Genomic DNA, 24389 nt, shown 5'->3' on the forward strand with positions numbered 1-24389 from the left:
ATTAGAGAATTATCACTAAACTTAATCTGCTTTACAAATGTATCTCCTTTTACCAATACTAAAAGTCTTGATTCTCAATGACATGAATATAATTACTCTTTAGCTTTATCCCACAGGACACACACATGCACACACCAGTGTTAGAATAATACGAACAATGCCACCAACAATATGATTACTGAAAATGACTTAAGATTTTTTTTCCCAGCACTCTTTTGCATCCCACTAGAGATGTACAAATTACTGTGGTTTAAAAGTCACTTTTATAATTCTGTAAAATAATTCCATGGTTCCAAATTCATCTCCACATAATAAGATAAACTGAAAGAATTCTAGTGTCTATTCCTTTCCCCTCTATCCTACTCTCTCCTTCTCCTATAAGTGATCATTTAAAATCATTTGTGGTTGGTTTTTCCAGTTACAAGTGAATATGTATGTATATATTCGTATATCTTCCTCTTTCTCAGATAAATGATAGAATGAAATACATACTCTCTCCACGTCACTTTCTAGTTCAACAATATATCCGGGACATCATCCCTCCATAATACTTATAGAGCCCTCCCTCTTTCCTTTTGTGAATGTAACATTGCTTATTCAGCTAGTCCCCTATTGCTAGGTATTTGGGTTGTTTCTGGTCTTTTGCCATTATAGATATAATTGAAATAAACAGCCTTGCGCATACTTCTTGTTCGTGTTTTGCCAGTGTGTCATCAGGAGAGATTCCTAGAAGTGGGATTGCTGGATTAAATTACATGCATATATAGTTTATCTAGATATTGCCAAGTTCTTCTCCAGAGACACTGTAACATTTTTTCCCCCATCGGCACTATGGAATTGGTTGTTTCCTGATCACTTTTCCAACAAAACAGATTGATATACTTCAGGAGTTTTGCCAGTCTGATAAGTGAAAATGGTATCTCAGGTAGGTTTTTGTTTTGTTTTGTTCATATTTCTCTTATGATGAGGGAAGTTGAACATCTTTTTTTTTTAAAATGATGATGTAGGTAAGAGCCATTTTCACATATTTTTTATGTCAATTCCCCATTTATATCTCCAGTCTACTTAACAGTAAGCATGTTTTTAGCTATTATTTTAAGACTGCAAATTCTAAATGTTGTTTATAGAGTAGGGACATTAATTAACCATTTGTATTCAAGAGTTGCAAATAGGTCTGTCTAGTTTGTTATTTATCTTTTAGTTTTGCTTATTGTGCAATTTTGTGATGCAAAATTTAAAAATTTTTGATAATCAAATTTATTGATATTTCCTTCATTGCTTTTAGATTTTGAATTATATCAAGGAAAACTTCTTTTGCACCCAGGGTATAAAGGAATTCAGTCACACATTCTACTTGTATGGTTTTCTTTTTTACACTTTAATCTAGGATACATTTGGAATTAATTTAGGGTACAGTGAAGGATGGATCCAGTTTTATTTTCCTTATGACTATCTAGTTGTCTGAATACCATTTATTAAAAGTCCATCGTCTCCTCCATTGGTTTCAAATGCTGCATTTATCAATACTAAATTTCTATATGGAGCAGGGTTTATTTTGAATTTTATATTTTGTTCCCTTGGTCTTTCCGTCTTTTATGTGTCAACAAGAAATTGCTTTCCAAGTGAGACTCTCTAGTATGTTGCAATGTCTGAAATAGCTGCCCCTTCCCTCCTTGCTCTCTTCCTTCAGTTATTCTTTTCAGCTATTCTTGCCTTTTTGTTTTTACAAATTAAAATTTATAATTTATAATTTATAAATTTATAATTTATAATAAACCCACCTAGCTTAAAAAAACCCCTATGATATTTTAAAAATTAAGATTGCATTAAATTTGTAAATTAGGGACAACTAATATTTTTCTTGAGTTTATATTCAAGGCCATGGTATTTCTTTACATTTGTCTTTTCAGGAGAATTTTATTATTGTTTCATATACATTTTGGACATTTCTTGTTAAGTTTACTCAGAGGTATTTTATTTTTTGCTATCATAAAGGAGACGGTAGCCATTTATATTTATATAGATGTGTGTATATGTGTGTGTGTATATATACTCACACTCAGCATATGTCTTTAATGTTATTTTATAACCTGCTACTTTACTAAATTATCTTATTGTCTGTTGTAGTTTTCACATGGATCCTTTTGGGCTTTCCAGAAAGACCAACATTTTCCCTTTTTCTCTCCAATCCTTATACCTCCAATTACTTTCTTTTGTGTGGCATTAACTACTACCTCTGACCAATGTTACATAACAGTAGAGATAGTGGGCATACTTATTTTGTTCTTCATTTCTATGGGAAGCACTCTAGTATTTCTTTCTTAGCTATTTTATCATGTCAAGAAACTCTCCAAACTTCCTTACCATCCAGGTAAGAAATCATGATATAGAAAAATCAGCAAAGAACTTGCTGGACCTGAGTATGACCAATGGACTCTCTGGCTTCAGTCTTATTAGCACATTCCCTATATTTTCATTACCAGGACTCCCCTGTCCTCTACTCTTCAACATGGCTCTCACATTTTAAGAGATCTTAGGAGATTGAAGTGTGGCCCCAGTGACAGCACTTATTCTCTCCCCTGTCTTCTGTGGCAGATATACTCTACTGGGCTTCTGCACAGATATACTCTACTTAGCAAAGCAAGACCCTCTTCCCTGTACCCAGGAAATCAGAAACCACCCTTCTCAGAAAGGAATTTGGTGACCACATGTATTACTCCACCAATACCCTTAGGAGCAGCCTCATGCCTCCTTCCCTTTCCCTGCTCCATCAAAAGATTTCCTCCAATCTCATATGTCACCCTGCCTGAGAGGAATTCTCCTGAATACACTTTTTTCTCTGTATAGTTACATTTCTAATAATACTTTAGTGTCCCTGTTAGTGGCTAACAAAGTGACTACCTTATTGACCTGCTCTGACCAAACAAAGTGCATGTACAGTATTAAGAAATAGATGGGGTGGTTTATCTTGGGTAAATGTATTCAGGCTGTTGCAGATACTCCAATAGCTCATGGTTCTTTCTCTCTCCCCCTTTCGGGCACACCAGGTTGTGAATCATGAACAATGATCCTGTTGCCCTCTTTTTTTTTTTTTTTAAGATTTTTACTTATTTATTTACTTGACAGAGAAAGAGATTACAAGTAGGCAGAGAGGCAGGCAGAGAGAGAGGGGGAAGCAGGCTCCCCACCAAACAGAGAGCCCGACGTGGGTCTCAATCCCAGGACCCCGAGATCATGACCTGAGCCGAAGGCAGAGGCTCAACCCACTGAGCCACCCAGGCGTCCCCTGTTGCCCTCTTCTTATTCAGGACCTGTGGGGGATGAGGCTTCAGGGTGGGGAGTGAGCAGTTGGTCTGTCTGTCTTTCTTTCTTTCTTTCTTTCTTTCTCTCTCTTTCTTTCTTCTCTCGTTCTTCCTTTACACTTGCTAGGACTACAGGTTCTGTGGGGAGAGAGCTGGCCCTCACCTGGATTGCCTGAGTTTCCAGCAGTTTTCCCAAATAGTCTGATCCCCAGAGTCTGGGCTCTCTCTCTGCAAGGGACAGAAAGAGGAACTGTGAACAGCAGGAAAAATATTCAAATCAGGTCCATTTTAAATTCTAATTCTCCTGCCTTTTAATAATTTTGATTCCCCTTTCCTCCAGCTAACAATCTCTGCTGTCTGAAGATCTAAGTTGCGGTTTTCTCCCATGGAGACCAATAATTTCAGTGGAACTGAAGCCTCCACATTCCCCTTTCCTCCCAGGCAGCATCTCTCTGGCCAAGGCCTTGGCTTACTCGTTGTGCTTTGAGACTCCACATCCCTGACTGCACCTTCTCTGTCCCCACTCTCTTTTTATCTGCAGCTCCAAGACAGGGAGGCTGCCTAATTCCAAGCTTGTGTTTGGTCTATTTGAAGATGAAAGAGTCTGACATTGCCGATGGAGTTTACTGTGAGCGTCATTCACTTGGCAAGAAAGGTCAGGAGCATTCAGCAAAGCAGGAGAGGGAAAGAACCATTTTCTGCCCAAGCAATGGGTGGGGGCTGTGCCCTCCTTGGTCTCCATGGCTATCACCTGGGAATTTTCCTGTCTGTTTTTACTGCTTAGCAGAAGTGTCTTGAGGGTTTCTAACACAACTGAGGAGTGGGGAGTTAGAGGTTTGGAAGTGAAAAGGAAATTCATATACACTACCCCTGGCCAGGGTTGGCTACATGATTTGTGGGTCCCAGTGCAAAAGGAAAATATGGGGCTCCTTGTTCAAAAGGCAGGGGGAAAGTGCTTTGAAAGGTGGTAAAATATAACTAACTAAATGTGATAAAATATGAAGCTTTATGGTTTTTCTCTTGATTTGTCATGGTAATTTTTGCTATTTAATCTTGCACATCCTCAGACACAAAGATACTCAAGGGGACAAATGCAAACTCTCCTAGGCCTCCCAGGGGTACTGCCTTGCCATTTGGGACACTATGTTGCCCACCAATGGCTGGGTGACCCTTCCTGCCTGCGATGGCATTTATGTGTCTTGTCCTGGTGAGTTGGGGAGAAAGGAGGAGCAAAGCCAGGCATCTCCCTTTCCCACAGACTGGCCACTCCAACTCATGGAGGACAGATAATCTCCAGTGCATTGAACCCTAGTGCCACTCTGGAGGTAGCTGGATCAAGGGTGTACAAAAGGTTTGCCCTTCCCCTATAGTCGCCTGACAAGTACACTGTGGTGTTGCCAGCCCACATCCATGCCCCACTCCAAGAAGCAAACCTGACCCTCCCTGGGTTTATGACCAGGCCCTTGCTGGAGGTTGGTGTGGGTGGATAGAGGTGAAGAGGAGCTTGGAGTTCCTGGGGTCATGGTATTGGGCAGCTTAGAGCTTTGGATTTCTGGAGCCCAGAAACTCTTAGCATGGCACAGCTGTCTCTGAAGCCCGTGAGAAGGAAAGGCAGCACTTTCTGAAATAAATGAATTGCTGGTGGTCTTTTCTCTAGGTCTAGGTTAGAGGCCCTGATGGAGGTGGGTCCCTCTTGCAGTTCTGTGGGAACTGACTGGTTGGTGGCCCAGGGCTCCATGACAAAGCACCCTGGAAGCCAGTAGGGACCCCATTCCCCAGCGGGAAAGTCTTTGCTTCTGAGTAGCCAGAAGTTGGGGCTGCCGTTTGGAGGCAGATGGGACTTAGAAGGAAGCTGTCATCTTGTGGCGATTGGGTTAGGAGTGGAGAGAGGAAGAAAGGGTCCAGCCAAGGCCCTGAAGGGGGCCTGTGGCCTTCAGAGGCAAGTCCCTTGGCCAGAGACCTGGTGCCTAGAGGACTGAAACTCTGACTCAGGATACCCTGCTGCATGTGCACAGTACTTCACAGTTCCTAATCTGCCCTCCCACCATAGAGAGAGAGTGAGCACATGACAGCAGGAGTGGGGGTAAAGGGAGAAGGAGTGGGAGAATCTTAAATAGGTTCTACACCCTGCATGGAGTCCAACTTGGGGCTTGATCTCATGACCCTGAGATCATGACTTGAGCTGAAATCAAGGCAGATGCTTAACCGACTGAGCCACCCAGGCGCCTTTCTCTAATGTTCCTTTTCGCATCTTATTTCATTTCATGTTCACAATGACTCTGGGAGGTGCTCATCCATCCATTATATAGATGGGTAAAGGGAGTCATAGAGCAGAGGACTGGCTGGTCCAAGTAAGTGGCAGAACCAGGATTTGAAGCAGGATCCTGTTCATTTTGAGTATCAATCGTGTACATGGCTTAAGATATCTGCAATGCCATGAGTGAAGAAAGTCTTTCTGAGCTGTTAACCACTCATTTTACTGGGTACACTATATTCAGTTAACCCCCTTAACAGTTCTGCTCAGTAGATAAAGTGATCTCCACATGGCAAATGAGAAGAAAAGTTAACAGAACTGACCTAAAGTCACCCAGCTAGTGAGTGGCAAATCCAACATTCAAATATAAGTTCACCCAACTCCCAGATGAATTTCCAGTTTATGCTCTATGTACTCTTCTGTTCGGGAGACCTGGTCCTTCCTAAGTGGGCCTAGAGTGGGAAGGCCTGGACAGACACGTGACCAGAAGACAGCATGGTAACTACCACCATGGATGTGTGTCCAGGTAGTCATGAGATCACAGAAGGAACAGGGGAAGCGTTGCAGAGGAGCAGGTTGAGGACATGTGCAGGGGCTCCCAGGTAAATGGTGGGCCTAGGACTTAGAGGTGGCTTCACTACTTAGAAGTGGCCTGTAGACTGAGCCCGGAGGCATGGGTTGTGTCCTGTCAGCGATGAGGAGCCCAGAAAGGTGCTGGGCAGGGACATCATATAATCAGATCCCACATGTCCAAAAGATCACACTGCTCACTGGGTGGCGAATACCAGGAAGGAGAACAGGCATCAGGAAAGCCACCTTAAAGTTCTATGTTAAAGTCAGGAGGGGTGGACAGTATAGGTCAGTTTTGTTAACTATAGCAAAGGAAAATTAATGTGCATTTCTCAAATATGTAGAATTTTCTTTGGTTCTTTTTGGTGGAACAGAGCTTAATATGGCTGGAAGGTGAGGCTGTGTGATACAGAAATAACTCCATTTTATGGGTCTAACTGTATCTTCAGGTCCATGTTTTTAAACAAAAGAAGAAAAAGAGAACTCTGGGTTCGTATGAAGGATCTCACTTATGGTCAGTGAAGAGGAAAATGACCCTTGTCTGGGATTGTGACCATCAATGGAAGTCCTGCATGTCTCTGTGTCCAGCCTTGGCTCTGGCAGCAGGGGGCTGTGCTGTTGTCATGGTGCAGTTTTTGAATCTTTAGTCTATCTGTAGGCAGGAACCATGCAACTCAGATATCTATGGATTTGCTAGAGTAGCTGTGGCATTATACTCATTTTACAGATAAGGACACTGAGGGTTAGAGAAGTTGGGCAAGTTGCCCAATCCCCTGGAGCTAGCTAGCTGAAGCCTGACCATGTCAGTATCTGTTCAATATGAACTAAGTTTTGTGCCGATACTTTTTGATTTAGAAATTGGGATGCCTGGCTTCTCGTGAAAAGTCTATGTGGCATTTGAATGCAAGAAATTGTCCTGCAGATGCCGAAATGTTAGAATATCTAGGGATGGTCTGCTGGTTTATGGGACATAAATATTTGGAACCAGCACTGCTTGGGAAAATCCAGGAGGGATGGCTGTCTTAGATTTGACAGCTTTAAGTCCCAAGCTGCTCTAAAAACGGCTCTCCCTCCCAGCCCAGATGGATGGAAGCAGAGCAACAGCTCCAGAGGAAAGCCAAGAGGACAGTGTTGTACATCACATGTCCTGAGCTGACGGCCGGGCACTGACTTACGATGAAGCATTCCAGGATGAAATGGGAGGCAGGAGGGGGAATGGGGAGACTCTGAGCGTGCCTGCCCTGTATCAGCCGGCCATATGCAAATGGAAGTTTGTGACCTCTGCTTGGGGAATGCATGCTGGGCCCTAGGGGGTCCAAGGGGTCTAAGCTGGCAGTTCCTGTGGATTTGGAGGCTGGTGTAGCTCAGAGGGATCCCAAGGCCAGCATTTGTCACATGGAGGTGGGGGAGGGAAGGGAGAGGAGAAGTCAGCCACCAGCAGGGACCTGATGAGATGTGCGATGCTGGCTGGAGTCTCAGTGGGGGAAGCTGCAGGCCAGACATGACAGATGAGCTCAGCGCTCTGCAGAAATCACCCTGGAGAGCACATCCTGACCAAGCAAGGGAGAAAGATGCAACCTCTGTGTCCTGCCCTGTCCAATAAGATGGCACTGGCCCCATGTGGCTAATGAAATAAAATGAAATAAAATAAATAAAGATAAAAATTCAATTCCTCAGTCTTACTAGCCATGTTTCACATGCTCAATAGTCATATGTGGCTATTGGTTACCAGACAGGATGGTATGGAGATAGGACATTTCAATCACTGCAGAAAGTTCTATTTCAGTGTAAACAGTCTTACTAATATTTTAAATATTGATCATCTGTTGAAATCACATTTAAAATATACTGAGTTAAATAAAATACACTAATATGAACTTCACCTGTTTCTTTTTACCTTTTTTACTGTGGGTAATAGAAATTTGTCAACTACCAATGTGGCTCATATTTCTATTGGACAGTACTGCAGCAGATGGATATAGGAACACACCTCCATTTATCCTTGTTTTTGATGTCACAACCATTCGATGGTGTTCCATTTGATGATGGCTATAAAAAACTTCTCTTAGCACAAATGTTACAGAGCCAGCCCAGGGTAATGGGGCAAATGCAAGCTTTGGAACTGGAACAATTCAGGCTCAATGCTCAGCTTCCCTACAGGCTGCACGATCTTGGGCAAATTACATAATCCGTTTGTGCCTGTTTTCTCCACTAAAAAAATGCAATCAGTGAATGAGCCAGTGCATAGTGTTGCTTTGAACACAGGAGACAGCGCATGTACAGGGATTATTGTGGGCCTGACCCCTAGTCTACCTCAGTAAAAGTAGCTCTTGTTGTTGTTTTCATTGTCATTAGTATTTTTTAGCAATAAAGGATCAGAGTTATGGTCAGTTTCTCTGGTCTCAGACCATTCACTCTCCTGCCCCTGCCTCAGCATTCTTGCTCTCTGATAATGACCCCTCGTACAGCGTCAGCATCCTCTCCCGGGCCTATGCAAAGCCCTTGGGCATGGCCAGGCACTCACCTGATGGCAGCTGCTGGCCCAAGAGGCCCTGAGGGCTCCCCAGCTTTCTGAGCGTGTGGCCTTGCTCTCCAGGTGCATCCGCAGTTGTGCCTCCAGCTCCTGGCTGACGCTCTCCAAGGCATGAACCTTGGCCATGTATTCCACCAGGCAACCCCCCAGGTCTTCAACGGTACTGAGGTTCCTCTCCAGACCTGGAGCTGGTGCTGTGGCCAGACCTGAGCTTCGCAGGCCCTGCAGAAAAACACTGCTGATGCCCAGGGCCCGGCGTGTCACTCGAGTGCCCAGGCCACTTGCGTACCCACTGGGCGCCATCCCTACATAGACTCTGGGTGCTCGGATGAGACCACCCATGGCATTGGTCCTGGAGGCTGGGGGGCTATCCAGGGAGGATGATGACCATGTTCCCCCGAAGGATGCCCTATGCCTCTGGAGGGGCATGCTGGAGCTGGCCCCGGAGGGCATGTCCACCACCACCCGCCTTGTGCTCATCTCCCCTTCTGTCTCTGCTCTGCCTAGTGGGTTTGTAGAGCCTAGTGGCTTTTGGTTTTCAGCCCCAGTGTCCCTGTGGCCCGGTCGTGGGCCTCTCTGGAAGCTCCTCTACCCCCAGGGCTGCTTTGTCTGCTGTTTTCCATGAGCTTCCACCATTCACACAGCTGAAAGAGAAACAGTCCCTGGCCAGGACTTCGTGTAGAAAAGCACTCATGCATTCTCTGCAAGGTCATGTGTCTGACCTCCCAGATTTTTCCACTGGTAGTGGGGGAGGCTGGATCAGTGTAGGCTGTGGAGGGGGCCCATCTGGTCTGTGTACTTCGCTACTTAAGAGAGGGCAAAGCCGCCCCATTTCACAGATGAATGAACCGAGGCTCAGAGATCTCAAATCACAAGTGTAGGGGGTGGCTGACCCAGAACTGAATCCAGGTGCTCCAGGGCCGATCTCAGAGCTTTCTACATCTTTGTGTGTGCTGTGTATGTGAATGTGTGAATGAGCATGCATGGCTACACAGATAATATATGATGGAAATGGATGTGAATCACCTATGGTGGGAGGCAGTCCCACGAACTCAAGAGAAACAAATGAAGCCTCTTGCCTCTCTTATCCTCCCTTAGTCTTGGCAACAGCTTCAGGTCCTCATGTGGCATTTTTCTTACCTCGAACACTGCTGTTATCAGCTGCTTGACCTTGGCCATGTTGCTCCACTTCTCTGGACCTTACTTCCATGCACTGGCCTGAGCTTTCTCTAATGCACTAGACGAGGGATCCTGGGCAAATTCGGGTCCCACACGTTTTGGGCACCTATTATGCTGTAGCTGTTCTGTACACTTCTGTTTCTCCATTTGCCAGAAAACTAATAAATAAGAACAAAGAGAAGGTTTTCCAGTAAGCTCTTTAAGGGTGCTTTGAGTTAGGTTTTGATGACACACCCTGGGTTTTAATTCCTACGGTAAGCATCTACTAAGGCATGTTGAATTCACATCTTCAATGATTTTCTGGGTCTAGAAAAGATCTTCTGAGATCACAAAATGGACCTAAACCCCACTGCATTTAAGTTTTATCCCAGAGAAACCTAGTAGCCAAAACCCAGAGCTGGATATTTCTCCCAAATTCTGCAACATGGGAACATACCTCAAGTGAAAGAAGGGGAAGGGAGCCAACTTCTAGTATGTATTGAATCTATCCTAGTGTTGTATGTGGCTTCCATACTTTATTTCACTGAATTCTCAAATCAACCTTAGGAGGTAGATAGAGGGTTGACATGTGCTACTATTTGAGTTGTGCACTGCACAACTTCAGAAATACCATCACATGTCAAAAGATGGTTTATTAATTCCTTATGTGATGAGGACCCTGAACGCTCCAATGGCTTGTCCAAGGTCTCCTGTTCAGAAAGCAGCAGAGCTGGGATGAGAAGGCCTCTTCTGACTTCTAGTCAGAAGAGTCACTCCTAGTGACTTATCTAGGACCCCCTTGGTCTCTGAACACCTAGATAACTAGGGTAGCATCCAAAATCACATGAGCAGAGTTTAAAACTACTATTACTTACTGGAATATTCTATGTGCTCTTCCTTGCTGATAAAGACACCACAACTCTTTTTTCCCCTTCTACTTTATCTATTTGAGATGACACAGAAGATACTTTATAAATATCAATGTTGGTTGTATGATTAACAGTTTAAGGAACCAACTTGATCAAGTAAAAGCTGGTAGTGTCCCTTATTTCTTTAGATGTCTACCTCTGGTACACCCTGTAGGACCTACAGCACCCACCAGACTGTTATAATAACATCCTCCTAACACTGGGTCTCGAGGAACTGTAGGAATTCCAGGGTATGTCATCCAAGGCTAAATAAAGGGTTAGGATACTGATTAAGTTGTTTGCACAGGTGTCATGTTTACGACTGTTATTTTCTACAGAATGATAACTTCCAGTGCCCAGGTTAACTCCAGCTTTCTCTTACCCAAAGATATGTACAGCAAAACCCCCAGCCCCAGGGAAGGAAGAGGAGAGAAAAGGGATGTACCTTACTTGACACCAATGTTTTCAAAGACCTAGAGAGAGATGATTCTCTTTTGAAGAAATCACAAACATGCTCTAAAGGATTTGTATAATCAAATGACAAATTGCTAATCCTATTAGCTCATTACACTCATAAAACCCAACTTATTGTTAAAATAGATGAAAAAATACAGATGAATATTAAACAGTGTCAGTCCTTAAGGAAGACTTAAAAATTATTTAAAAATGAAAAGAATGCAAAATGTATTAGCAACTTAATCCTCTGGCTAATAAAATAAGTTTATTTATATATACATGTTAGTTGAATTCTGTGGATAAGGAAAAATAAGTCATACATCCACATATATATATATATATATATAACATATGTATCTTTGATTACATATATTATATATAGTTTTACTTTACAAACAGATTTCTTTATATACACACACACATTGCTATAGTAAATGCAATAGCTGACAGAAATATAAGGTTAAAAGATCAGACAGCAGCACGCTGGCAAATGAATCTCAGAGCAACATTTAACCTGCTTCGTTGTGGGTTGAAGAATCTTTAAAGAGAGACAACCACCAAACTCATGTTAAGTAGATCCATACAACATTGAGAACACACATTTTTGAAGGCCATCTTTTTTTTTTTTTTTAAAGGAAACGTATGAAGAAAGGAAAGTTATGATAAAAAGACCACAGTAACAACACGAACATATGAATCAACATTCAAGTCAATTCCCAATCTGACTATAAGAACATCTATATTCAAAATATACTATCAAACTAATTTTCTTTTAGAGAAAGAGTCAAAGCAGTTCTCTTCTCTCCCCACCATCTACTAGGAAAAAAAGTAAGAAGCAGCCATCTGTGGAAGCCCCTGGTACATCTCTACGGGTCTGACTCCTCCTGAGTGTGGGCGGGGGAGGTGGCTGGCTCACCACCTGTGAAGACAGCCATGCAGGGGAGACTAGGAAATGAGCACTGGGTAGGAAGCCCATCTGCGGACCTACTAGCAGGTCTGCAGTGCTGAGGAGGGAAAAAATGATGTCTTCTCCCAAGTGATCCACTTTAGCAATCTTGTTTTTGTAAGATCGCAGGAGGGTTTAGAAAATTACAGCTTCACGCTTCAAGGTCTCTTACATAAGCATCTTCCTCAGGGGCACAGTGAGATGCCTTTTGAGAAAACAAAGCTGAACCCCAATAAACATTTGATCCTTGAAGAAGGGCAAGTATTCCCAAGCTCCAGGGTTAGGATCCACATCTAAACCATCTCCAGAGAAAGGCACAAGTTTGAAAGCAGATGTGGGTGATGGAGAGGAAGCAGGAATGTGCTTGGCAGGGGTGGGGGGGGGTGGGGGGTGCTTTTTTGTCCGCCAGCGCAAGGCAGTCCTGTTGTTTAGCATAGTGGAAGCTCCCTGTCGTGTGACGTTAGGGGGATGTGGCCTTGGGATGCCGGATGTCCTCCACAGACTCCTGAGGGCTGTGTGCTCCTGCCTGCTGTCCTGAACTCAGACAGAATTAGCCTTGACAGCCAATGGTGCCACTGTGCGAGTGCAGGGTACTCATTCACGGGGGTGGGGGGTGGGGTGGGGGGGTGATGAGATGTTCCCTTTTCCTGCTCTGTGTGCGGGTCTGCTGCTTCTCCCTAGGTGGCCCAGTTGCCTTCGCTGGTGTGCATAAGGAGGGGAGGAAATGGGGTTCCACTGAATCAAGAAGAATCGGAGCTTTAAGAAGCACTCGAAGGGCCGTGCTTGTGACCATTTTAACATTTCACTTCTACAGGTCTGTCTCTTCCCTCACCTGTCTGGGGCTGCTGGGACCCCCAAATGCTCAAGGACAGTTATTAAGAGAAGCAATCAATGCAACTGCTTTGCTTAGAAATACCTTTATTTTATAAAGCCACAGATCAATCTGTAAAGTTTTTTTTTTAAACCACACTTATAAAAAAGATGTTGACAATTCTTAGGAAAAAAAAGCTGAAAATGTTTCTTATTAAGTCAGGGTTACACAAAGATTATATTTATAATATATATTTGTATATTTATAATTTAGAGACGAAAGGTAGGGAACAGCAAAGCGAGGGCTGCTGCGGTTAGATCTCTGATACTTGATCATTTCCCACAAACAGTGTTTCTTGGCAGAAGGGGTTGACGAGGACCATCCCAGTGTCTCTGTAGTCACCATTGGCTGGGGATCGGGGTTCCGAGAGCTGGTCCTGGGAGGAGGGAGGGAGGAGATAGTATGTACTAGGAGGTTTCAGGTGGTGGCCATTTATAAAGAAAAACACACACAAGGACATCCATTTCCACATGAGATTGCTTGGTAAACATTTTCATTGTCCTCACTGCCAATGCTGAAGTGCAGAGCCCTCTCTGTTCTTCCTTCAGATTTTTATAGTAGCTTCTGGAAAAGATTTCCTGCTCCCTGAATGACTCCCAGCTCAGGTTGCCAGAGATGGCATTGCTCTCCGTGTAGAAGTCCGAGAGGGCTTGCCGTGCATGACACATAGCACATGGCTTACTGCCCTCGTGGGCAAAACTGGGTCTGTGTGGGCCCTGGACTCTCATTCCTGCCTCTTTCTCACAGCTTTCTGGGAGACCTGGCTGCTTTTCCTCCCTGCACTTTCACACCCTAAACTTCTCACCTCTTTCCTCTCCTAGCACCCACCTGTCTGAGCCTTTAAGGGCTCATTCCTCCCCCTCCTGAGTCCTCCCAGAGCCTGGTCAGAATTATTGCCCCATTTCTTGTAGCACTAGATGTCCTGAGGTGAAGAGATATGAGTCTCTACGTGACAGTAAGTGGTTAGTGAAAAATTCAGTCTGTCTACACAGTCCCAGAAATGGAAAAGCCTAGAGATAAGCAATTCACTGATCAGGTCTTCTGAACAGTCTTGGCTTCAACGAACAAGGATTACAAGCATTTGTGGTCCACTAGACATCTGTACTCAGGGTCAGGCCCAGGGATTAATTCAGGGGAAAAATTAGCTTGTTCCAATTCTAAAAAACTGCTGTCTCAGAACCTGTAGGCTACTTCAGGGCAAAGACTCAGTAATATGCCAAGGTAGAACTGGCTTAGGCCAGACTTGCTTAGATGTCTTCACTTGAAGAAGATATGATTAATTCTCTGAACTTTATTTTAAGCAAAACATGTATAATTTTGGGGGAGTACATATTGCCTTATGGAAAATAAGGAGAGAAAGGAAGAAAGGCCATTTGTTGGTGAAATGCCTTTTCAGAAGATAAAAATTTTCTTCAATGTCTGGAATTGACTGAGTGTCCATCTGAGAGGTAGACATAGGGTCAGCCCTCTGAGTAAGGAAAACAGGGCATCCCCTTTCTCCACTTGGCTTTGGGTTGAGCTGTGGAGGGAAATTTTGCGGTCGAGATCTGGCGTGTCATTCTACAGTTCTTACAAAGCTAGTGTTCACCAAGGGTGAACTGTGTAGATACTTCCCACGGTGTGAAAGAGAAATTTACTTAGAAAATAACCGACAAGAAAAAAAAAAAAAACAAACAAAAAAGGAGGAACGGCTGGAAGAGGGGGATAAAAAGTATGTAAAAATTTCCAGGCACATTTTGAGCATTACAATTTTGCTTGTACAGCCTGGATTTGTGTTTTGCTGCTTTCATTAACCCAGACGGGGAGCAGGGCACCAGAGAAACTTGCTTAGGCAAAGCACTTGGCAGCCACCAAAGCTGGCAGCTACACAGCAGGCTGTGAGTGCAGCCTCAGGCTGTGGTGTGCGGGGCAGATGCCCTGTGACTGCATGACCGTGCTATGGGTGGTCTGCAGGGCCTGCGTGTACCCAGGGAGTTGGAACAAATTGTAACATTACTCTAAATAAAGCAGAATGAGGGCAGCCGACCTGCTGGGAGGGAAACAGTGATAAAACCCATTCTGAAGCCAAACTGACCTTCCTGTTGCTGGTTTTCTTGCAATCTCCTGACCTGGGATGGTGACTATGGCAGGGGTGGGTTGGGTGGATGGGTGCGGCAGCCTCTACTAGAACCTCTGGCTTTTGTCCGATGGCAGCCCCAGTGCTCTGGGCTGGAATGACTAACTGGGATGCTGCATAAGCATGGCCTTTTCTATAGTAAGCTCACAGACACTGTCCTTTGGCTTTGATTTTCATTTACCAGTTTGCAAAGAGAATATGAGAAATTTAGAGTTCAGAGATTCAGAGCCCACACTCAAAATGTGGCCAGCCCCTTTGCCAACTTACCCATTTTTTTACTCACTAGAATAGTTCTCAGGAACACTTTTAAAAAAATATTAATATATAATATATTATTTATTTCAGGGGTACAGGTCTGTGATTCATCAGTTACTTACATAATTCATAGCACATACCCTCCCCAATGTCCATCACCCAGCCACCCCATCCCTCCCACACTTATCCCCTCCAGCAACCCTCAGTTTGTTTCCTGAGATTGAGTCTCTATGGTTTATCTCCCTCTCTGGTTTTGTCTTGATTTTTCCCTCCCTTCCCCTATGATCCTCTGTCTTGTTTCTCAAATTCATCCTATCGGTGAGATCACATGATAATTGTCTTTCTCTGATTGACTTATTTTGCTTAGCATAATAGCCTCTAGTTCCATCCATGTCGTTGCAAATGGCAAGATTTCGGGTTTTTTGTTGGCAGCATAATATTCCATTATATATGTGTGTGTGTGTGTGTGTGTATACATATATATGTGTGTATATATATGTGTGTGTGCAATTGCTGGAGTAGTTCTATTTTCAACTTTTTGAGGAACCTCCATACTGTTTTCCAGAGTGGCTGCACTAACTTGCATTCCCACCAACAGTGTAGGAGGGTTCCCCTTTCTCTGCATCCTCGCCAGGAACATTTCTAAAAGCATTTTTATTTTTTATTGAAGCATAGTTGACATATAATATTATATTAGTTTCAGGGTTATAACAAAGTGATTCGACAATTATGTACATTGTGAAATGCTCACCACAATAAGTGTAGTTACTAATTTTGCTATGCAAGATGTATACTGACCACACTAAAGGCCAGTGCTTTCATGAAGCCTGTTGCTCTGTCCTTTGGTTCAACATTTTTATTAAGCTTCCACTGTGTGTTAGGCTTTGGCTGGGTGATGAGTCAATCGTGAATAAAACTTATGGTTCATTCATGTGATAAACATTTACCAAGTACCTACCATGTTCTGGGCACTGTTCTAGGTGCTAGGGATAGAGCAGTGAGAACAAACTTCTGCCCTCAGGCAGCTTATACTCTACGAAGAGACAGATAATGGGCCAGTCAACAGAGAATGATGCAGTGTCAGGTGGTGAGAAGTGCTCTGAAGAAAAAAAAAGCAGAAAAGAAGATAGAAAACCATGGGGTGGAGGTGGGCTTCTACTCTGTATAGAGAAGTCAGGGAAAGTTTCCCTGAAGATGCAGCACTGGAACAGAGACCTGAAGGAAGTGAGGGATGGAACCAGGAAAAGAACATTCTACACAGGTGCAAGAGAAATCTTGCGTTTTTGGAAAGACTGTGATGAGGAAGAGCCAAAGGCTGGTAGTGGCTCAAGTGTGTGCTCAGTGGGAGGTCTGGCAGGAGGGGGCCAGGGAGGTGGGCAGGGCCAGCCTGTGAAGGGTCTGGTAAGAAGAATCTGGATTTTGTTCGAAGTGTGAAGAGGAGCCATTTGAGGGTTGGGAGACATGGCAGACATGGAGTCCTTCCTTGAGAAGATCATTTGGCTACCATGTGGAGGACAGGAGGCAAGATGGTAGCAGATACCTTGTTTTCAGAAGTTACTGCAGCGATCCATGATTTGAGGGAGGCAGCAATGTGGGTGGTGAGAAGTACTCCTATATTGGAAGAACCAAGAGGATCTGCTGATAGACTGGATGTGGAGTGTGTGAGAGGAGAAGGGGGCTGGCAATGCCATTTATGTAATGAGAAACACCAGGGAACTTCTGGGTGTTTGGGTGGGGAGGGGAAGTCAGCAGTTCAATCTTGGGAATGTTGAATTTGAGATGCCCATGAGACATGCACAGCAGTAGCTAGGTACATGAGTCTGAGTGCAGGGGAAACGTCAAGATCAGAGGTGGAAATTGCAAGTCAATGGTGCAGAGATAATATTTAAAGTCATGAAACTAAGCAGAGAGAAGAGAAGCAGTGGGAAGGCTGACCCCGGGCACTGCAGTGATTAGAGGCTAGCCAAAGGACTGGGAGCCAGTGACGGAGACTGAGAAGGAGCTGCTGAAAGGTGGAGGAGAGCCAGGACAGGCTGGGGTGAAGACAGAAACTTTCTGAGGAGAAAATGACGGTGCTGATGCTGCTGGTAGATTGAGTAAGAGGAATGCTTAGAACTGACTCCTGGGTTTTACAGTGTGGAAGCAACTGGGTATTCTAGTTGGGGAGTGAAATATTAAACTAATTATCAGGTCAGCAGCTACATCCTTACAACTCTGGTAAGTGCCATGATGGAAAAAAGCATAAGGAGCTGCGACCATATGTTAGGAGAGCAGAGCCCAGCGTGGCAGGTCAGGGAAGGTCTCTCTGAGGAAGTGACAGTTAGACTGGGCCTGAACAATGGGTAGGAGTTACTGAGATGAACAAAGGAAGAGGCACTGAGGAGGGACAGAACACATCCCAGTAGAAGGAACAGTCATGCACAGCCCCAGAATGGGGTGTAACTTGGTGTTATAAAGAAATGAAAAGAAATCCAGGGTGGCTGGAGCTCAGCAGATGAGATGGAGATGTGAGGCTGAATGGTTGGGCCAGGGCCAGGCCCACCTCATGGGCCCTTCAGAAGACTGTGAACTTTAACTTAAGAGCATCAGGAAGCTACTAAAGGATTCTGAGTTTGGGAGTGATGTGATCACATTTATGTTTATAAAAGCCCACCCTAGATGCTGTGGGGGATGGATCCACAGGGGAAGAAGGGACTGTCTCCAGAACTCTTCGCAGCTCTCACTGCTTTTACTCAGATGTCTGCCATTTATCTCCCAGGCCATCTCGATTGCATTCTAGTTGGCCGCCTTATTTTGAGTCTGTCTTCCTGCCTGTCCTCCCATCCATTCATTCATCCATTAAACCACCCTACCTCTCTTTCCTAGCCGTTCACCAAGTACATATAGTGTACCTTCACCAGGCCATCAGCACAATCTTTTTAAAACCAGCTCACACAAAGCTCAAAACTTTCAATGACCCTCCACTACCCAAGACTGAAGTATAAACTCCATTCAAGCCTATTCAAGCCCACGCCTAATCAATCTACCTTTCCTGCTGTGCCCTGGCCTCTGCCCCCACCTTCTGTGTGAGAGGGGAAGGAGCACCCGATCAAATCCTAGTTCTCTCACTGGCCAGATGGGTATTTTGGGTAATATTTCCTGACCCAACGTATTCTGTTCTCCCATGATATGCTGCGTGCAGCCCACATTCCCACCTTTATTCAGGTTACTTCCTTTGTTGGAATGCCTGTCAAAATCCATTTAACCTTCCTAACCCCCACTGCAAAGGCTTTCTTCTCCTAGATTTCTACAGCTCTCTGCAACTCTTCTTGTATCTCCCCTAGTTTGTCCGCTTTTGAATGATGCTTGGGGCTCACACCTCAACCACATCTTGGAATCTGGGCCCGAAGCTCTCATCTTCATAATCCCCAGAGACTGTCTGCCACAAAATGGATTCTCAACGAATACTTATTGAATTGTTCCCAGCAACCCAGGGGTCTCAAGAACAGTGCTTCCCGAACTTTAACATGCATAGGAAGCACCTGGGAATTCTTGCTAAAATACAGATTGATTCAGCAGGGCTGGTATGGGGCCTGTAGTTTTCTGGGTGCTGCTGCTACTGGTCTATGGACCATTCTTTGAGGAACAAGACACTAAGAAACAAGCAGATGCTCTGTGGGTTACTCTGCGGCCTGTGCTATTCCCTGTGGTGGGGCTGGACCTTCCAGGGGCACCTCATGGTTTGGGGCTTGTTACCTCAGAGGTTTCAAGGGACTGGATCTCCCTTGGTAACTCCACGGCATGCTTGTTGAAGTAGTCCATGGTGATGGCATTGTTCCAGTAGCTCAGGTTGTTCTCTGGATTGGCCGTCTTTTTCTTCCTCCTCAGGCAGCACACTGTCAGCAAGACAGCTGTAGAGAGAGTCCAAGTTAGAGATGGGGGGAGGGAGACAAGCATGGGGCCAGCATTGCTGAGTGACAGAAGCAAGTCTCCAGGTGAATATGTGATGGCCATATATTCAGCCACTTACCCCATTTGTTAATTTGTTTGTTGGTTCAACAACTATCTACACACATTGAATGCCAACTTCAGGCCAGGTTCTGGGAGAGAGGGAGTGAAAAAAAGACAAGGCTGCGCTGTGTCATAAACATCCCTCCTAGTTTGTGTATGGAGGAGCACAGAGAGGGTCACATGATATATAATAAACAAAACGAATATAAGGTAAATTCAGACAGCAATAATTGTTTAAAGAAAATAAAACAGGGTGAAGTGAGGGAGCCAATGGAGAGGAGTTGAGGAGAGAATGCTTTAGGGTGATCATGAAAGGCTTTCCTCAATGTGTGATCCTATCTGTCCAATCTCTGAGACTTATGGAGCCCCAGGGAGGATTGAGTATATTTGGATGTTGTGAACGAACAGGTATGTGAACAGAGGGGCTTCAGCTTGCCAAGAGGGAAGGCTTCTGAGGTTGGGGAGGTAAGGTGGCCTGTCCAGGCTCACATAGTGCTGTGAGTAATGCTTTAACAAGGATGACAGCAGCCTTCTTGGGGAGAAGCCAGTAAATGAAAATTGGGCATTTCCCTGCCAGGATTACCATCATCATAGTCTGTGGGGTGGGTGAAACTCCAGGCCAGGGGTGGGCAGGGCTGCAGTCAACATCTTGGAGGTGATGACCATCTGTGCTGGGGAGAGGGGACCCCAGATCTGGCAGTTCAGAGGCTGGCGCCGTCATGGCAATGACCACCAGGGGGCAGCAGAGTGCCAGCTCTGTCCAAGGCAGCCTGAGGATTTGGCCAGCATCAAGGGGCCTGTACATGTCAGGGTGTGGGGTATCTGCTAAAGTTGGCATCCATATAGGCTGAGACCTCAGGGCCCACCGCTTCAGTCCCTGTGGGATAACAGGATTTCTGTAGCTCTCTTCTCAGCTGCTAGCCTTGCTGGCATCTCAACCTGAAAAGACCTCCAGGCAAGGGCAAGAGATTGGGCAAGTTTCTATTGATCTGATCTGCTTTGATCAGAAAGACTTCTCATTTGCTCACTATTTTTCTAGGTACCCTTAAAAAAGTTTTAAAGATATAAAGGACATTTCTGAATGTTTGAGCTAAAAGAAATTTCAGACTGGCTGGTATAGACTTCCAAATATTGAAAAATTTCCAAACTCAAGCTCTCCTTTTTTCTTCTCTCCCTTCCTTCCAAAGAAGGACATGATTGAAGGATGAATGGCGGTGAGGTGGGGAGTTGTAGAGCTCAGTCTGAAAATGCTAATGTAGGGCATCTCCTTATTTTACAGATGAGAAGACTGGTCCAAAGCATCCCACTGACTTGCCACAGGTCACAGGTCTGTGAATGGCAGGGCTGGAGCAAGGCCTCAGGTCCTGTCTCCCCTTTCTGGCACCTTTATTCTTCACTGTCACTACCTTTCCATCCTGTTCCTGGAACTGGGATGGTGAAACAGCCTGGGGGAATTCAAACTGGTGAAACAGAAGCCATAAAGCTACTAACCTGTGTTGGGACGGGTTGCAGAGTCTAGGTCCTCTGACCCCCAGTCCAGTGCTCCCTCAAGCCCACACTGCCCCTGGCTCCAGAGCCTGGGCCTGTTTAGGACACAGGACCAGGACTCTGCCTTGTGGGAAGAGCTGGCCCTGTTGCAGGATGGTCTGGGGGGTTGGAACAGGGAGCTCTGTTCCTAGTTTTCTCCCCTCAAATGTTGTTAGTGCTTCAGGCCTGATTGTTTCTCTCAGGGAATTCCCAATGCCTCTTGAGTGCTATTTCATTTACAATAGAAGCTGGCCTGGCCACAGAAAGAACTTGGGCATGGAGTCTAAAAGGCCTGGGTTCAAGTCTGACTCTGCTGCGTGTTACATTAGGTAAGTCACTTCTGCACACTTGACTACTATGGACTCACAGGGCTGTAATGAGAGCTAGAGATGGTGAACGCAAAATGCTGAGCGCACCGCCTGGTGCACAGTCAGTACTTATTTAATGAGAGTTTTCTTCTTCTTCTTACAGCACCCTCCACAAGAGAAAGAAAAACTGGGCTACATGACTATTGAGTGGCTCAAGGCCAAGGAACCACCTGTGATTTAGAACTTTCATTATTTTGCTGCCCTGAACTTTCATCCAAGAAAAAGTACAATTCAGACTTATGGAGTCGCTAATATATGTCCAGTGTTTACCTAGGCACTTTACAGTCTGAGTTAACCCACAAAAATCGCTCTCTCAGGAATGTACTGTTACTCTTCCTCTTTGCAGAAGAGGCAAATGAAGCTCATGGAAGTTAACAAAATTGATCTTGATCACTCAGGTAATTAATGGAACTTGACCTGGGTCTCTGTGACCCTCAGGGAAATGCTTGTTGTCTTATATTGCCCTGAACACTGCAGGGAACACATCTGAGGCATGGGGAAGCACTTGTAAATGACACAACTCTGTGCAAACACAAGCCCATGCCATCACCTGCCTTTTTTTTTTAAAAAAAAAGAGAGAGAGAAGGAGGCAGAGAGAGTGTGAGCAGGGAAGGGGAGAGGGAGGAGAGAGGGAATCCCAACTGAGCAGCACACTCAGTGCAGAGCCCAATGCAGGGCTTGATCTCATGACCCTGAGATCATGACCCAAGCCGAAACCAAGGGTCAGATGCTTAACCGACTGAGCCACCCAGATACCCCTGGCATCTGCCTCTTGAAGGCCCTGAGCTAACACAGTGGATATTAATTCTATTTGTATAGGTGAGAAAACACTGGGCCAATGGTTAAGTAACGTGTCCAAGCCCCACAGGTGACTGGCAGGAGAGGTGCTGTGACATATTTGATTCCATGAGCCAAGTCTTTCTATTATACCAGGCCTCTTCTCCAGGGATGTGTGCAGGTTTAATGTTTTAAAAAGGTTAGAAGACAGGGAGCTGTCACATATTTCAGTTTGGCTCCTTCACTTTGAAGATGAGAAAGCTGACATTTTGGAAGGGAGGATTTGTCCAGTGGTGCCAGCCTGAGGGACCAGCCTAGCTTGTGGACAATCACTTCCTTTCTTTGGGGGTTCGGGCAGGAGGCTCAGGGAGGCCTCAGGGTATGGAAGGATGCCAGGCTGGACATGAGGCTATAGGTCTCGGGAAACCAGGTTTGGGGGCTTACGGTCAGCTCCCCATCCTGGTGGGTGAGCCTAGAAGGCTCCCAGCAGGGGGTGCTGGTTGGGAAGCACAGAGAAGAGGTGTGAGAACATGGCACTCTGGTCCAGCTGAGGTGGCAGCCCCTGGACAACCCCACCTGGCCTTGGGGCTACTCCACATCCCCCTTGCTTCAGTTAGCTCACAAACCCCAAGGAGACACACTTCCTTCCACCCTTCTGGTCACACTTCCTTCTCATTCCAATTTATTCTACTCTTTTCATGGAAAGAGTAACTCTGACCCATGTTTTCTTATGTAATAACTACAAAGTCATTTGGGACCTGTAAGAGATACATATATCTAATGGCATTCACCGCCAATCTGGAATGAAGCCAGAATGCTCTGGGGCGCAGTGCACATGGACCCTCACACATCTGGGGCAGAGAGAGGTGTTACTCTGTTTCAGCCAGGCTCAACCTAGATTGGTGGTGAAAAACATCTGCAGCTGGTCTGGTTCCGGTTCTCACCATCCATAAAGTCTTTCATCTTTTTCAGGGAGGCGGGGTGAAGACACTCTTGAGAATGGATTTGGTATGTGCCACAAAACTGACCTCCTGATGAAAGCCCAGAGCGCTGACTGGGGTGTGTGAGGATCAATTCAGTGCTAGGCCCAGAGGGTTCTAAAAGAAGGTGGTGGGCTCTTTGCATCCTGATGGTGGCAGCAGAGACCAGCTCAAGAGCCACATGGCATCTCTGCCCTAGCCAAATGTGGCCTGGATCCAATCAGTTTTGGTTTTCAGCACATCTGAACCCCTGTGTGGCTGTCTCTGGCATGGCTCAGGAGACAAAGCATTTCTCAGTCCTCGCACATGTATCTTTCCAGCCATTGGATAGGGCTTTCGATCTGGAAGGGTTGGTGGAACTGATGACAGCCCTTTTTGGGCAGGCCTGAGATTTGCTATGATAACCCCCTGTTTCCAACAGAAGCAGGGGATTCAACCACCTGCCTAGCAACTCTGGCCTCCTGAAATCTGGTTTCTGGTACATGGAGGAAAGCAGGGACAAGGTCAGGGCTGGTCTAAAAAGCCAGATGTGAGGAAATCTATGCGTGCACTTTGCTACTGACCCAGACTGCCTGAAATATATGGCAAACTGGCAATGAAGACCCTTCTTTGAGGGCAGTAGAGTGAGCTTTAGGGATAAATGCAGCTGCTGGAAGAGGTCTGCTTATCTGATAACTGGAGTGGGATTAAGCTATGAAAGCAGCCTGGATATTTACTCATCTGTGCTTTGAAAGAGCACGGTATTTTGAGTCTGGACAAGTATTCTATCTTGATGTCTCTTGCATCAGGGTCTTCACCGGGCCCCAACAGGAGCTGGGGCCATGACTAAGGATAGGGAACTCTATGTGGAGGCAGCTAGGACTAAGGCAGGGATCTTGGCAAGTAGGGCTTAGGGGAGCCTCCCAAGTGCACACTGGGAATGCAAGACAGATGCTGAAGGACATGGAGTCTGTGGTTTCAAGGGGCTGTGAGAGTCCACTTTGAACAAAGGGTTGATAGCTAACTTTACAAAGTAGTACTTTCTACTCCAGCATCTGAAGCCTCTTTCAGAGTGCTGGAAGCATTCTCTATGTGCAGTTTCAGGCTGTGTCCTGGTTTCTGTCTTGGCTGACATTATTATGCATGGTTTAGGCAGCCCTTGGGTTTTCTGACTTTGCAGTAAGATCTAATTTCAAACTCACACATGGCAAAAAGGGCTGTAGAAGTCTTGTTAGAACTGTAAAACAGGTGGGTGTGGCCTGTGGGGTGAAGCCTAGATCTACTCTGTGCTGTCCAGCTCAGGCAAAGAGAAAGGCCTAGGTGGGGAGAAGGCTCTGGGAGCTGGGGGAGGCAGCCACATCAGATATCTCAATTCCCTAGTGCGTGGCATAGTGCCTGG

At 45.3% G+C, this 24389-nt stretch overlaps 2 protein-coding genes across 3 annotated transcripts in view; both read right to left on the reverse strand.

The window, feature by feature from the left end:
* BFSP2 (beaded filament structural protein 2) overlaps positions 1-9139 on the reverse strand; it is a gene marked incomplete at both ends in the record, with an annotated part of 59471 nt that extends 50332 nt beyond the window's left edge. The window contains one exon of the mRNA XM_080813354.1: positions 8651-9139. Coding sequence (XP_080669480.1) covers positions 8651-9139 — 489 coding nt within the window. The remainder of the gene's footprint in view (positions 1-8650) is intronic.
* A 4112-nt stretch (positions 9140-13251) lies between these two features.
* Positions 13252-24389, reverse strand: part of TMEM108 (transmembrane protein 108) — a gene marked incomplete at both ends in the record, with an annotated part of 160058 nt that continues 148920 nt past the window's right edge. For both annotated transcript variants that reach the window (XM_080817713.1, XM_080817712.1), the window contains 2 exons: positions 13252-13374; positions 19105-19259. In XM_080817713.1, the coding sequence (XP_080673839.1) occupies positions 13252-13374; positions 19105-19259 (278 nt within the window). The remainder of the gene's footprint in view (positions 13375-19104; positions 19260-24389) is intronic.

This window comes from Martes martes (assembly GCF_963455335.1).
Source record: "Martes martes genome assembly, chromosome: 1".
In the NCBI taxonomy this organism is placed as follows: Eukaryota; Metazoa; Chordata; class Mammalia; order Carnivora; family Mustelidae; genus Martes; species Martes martes.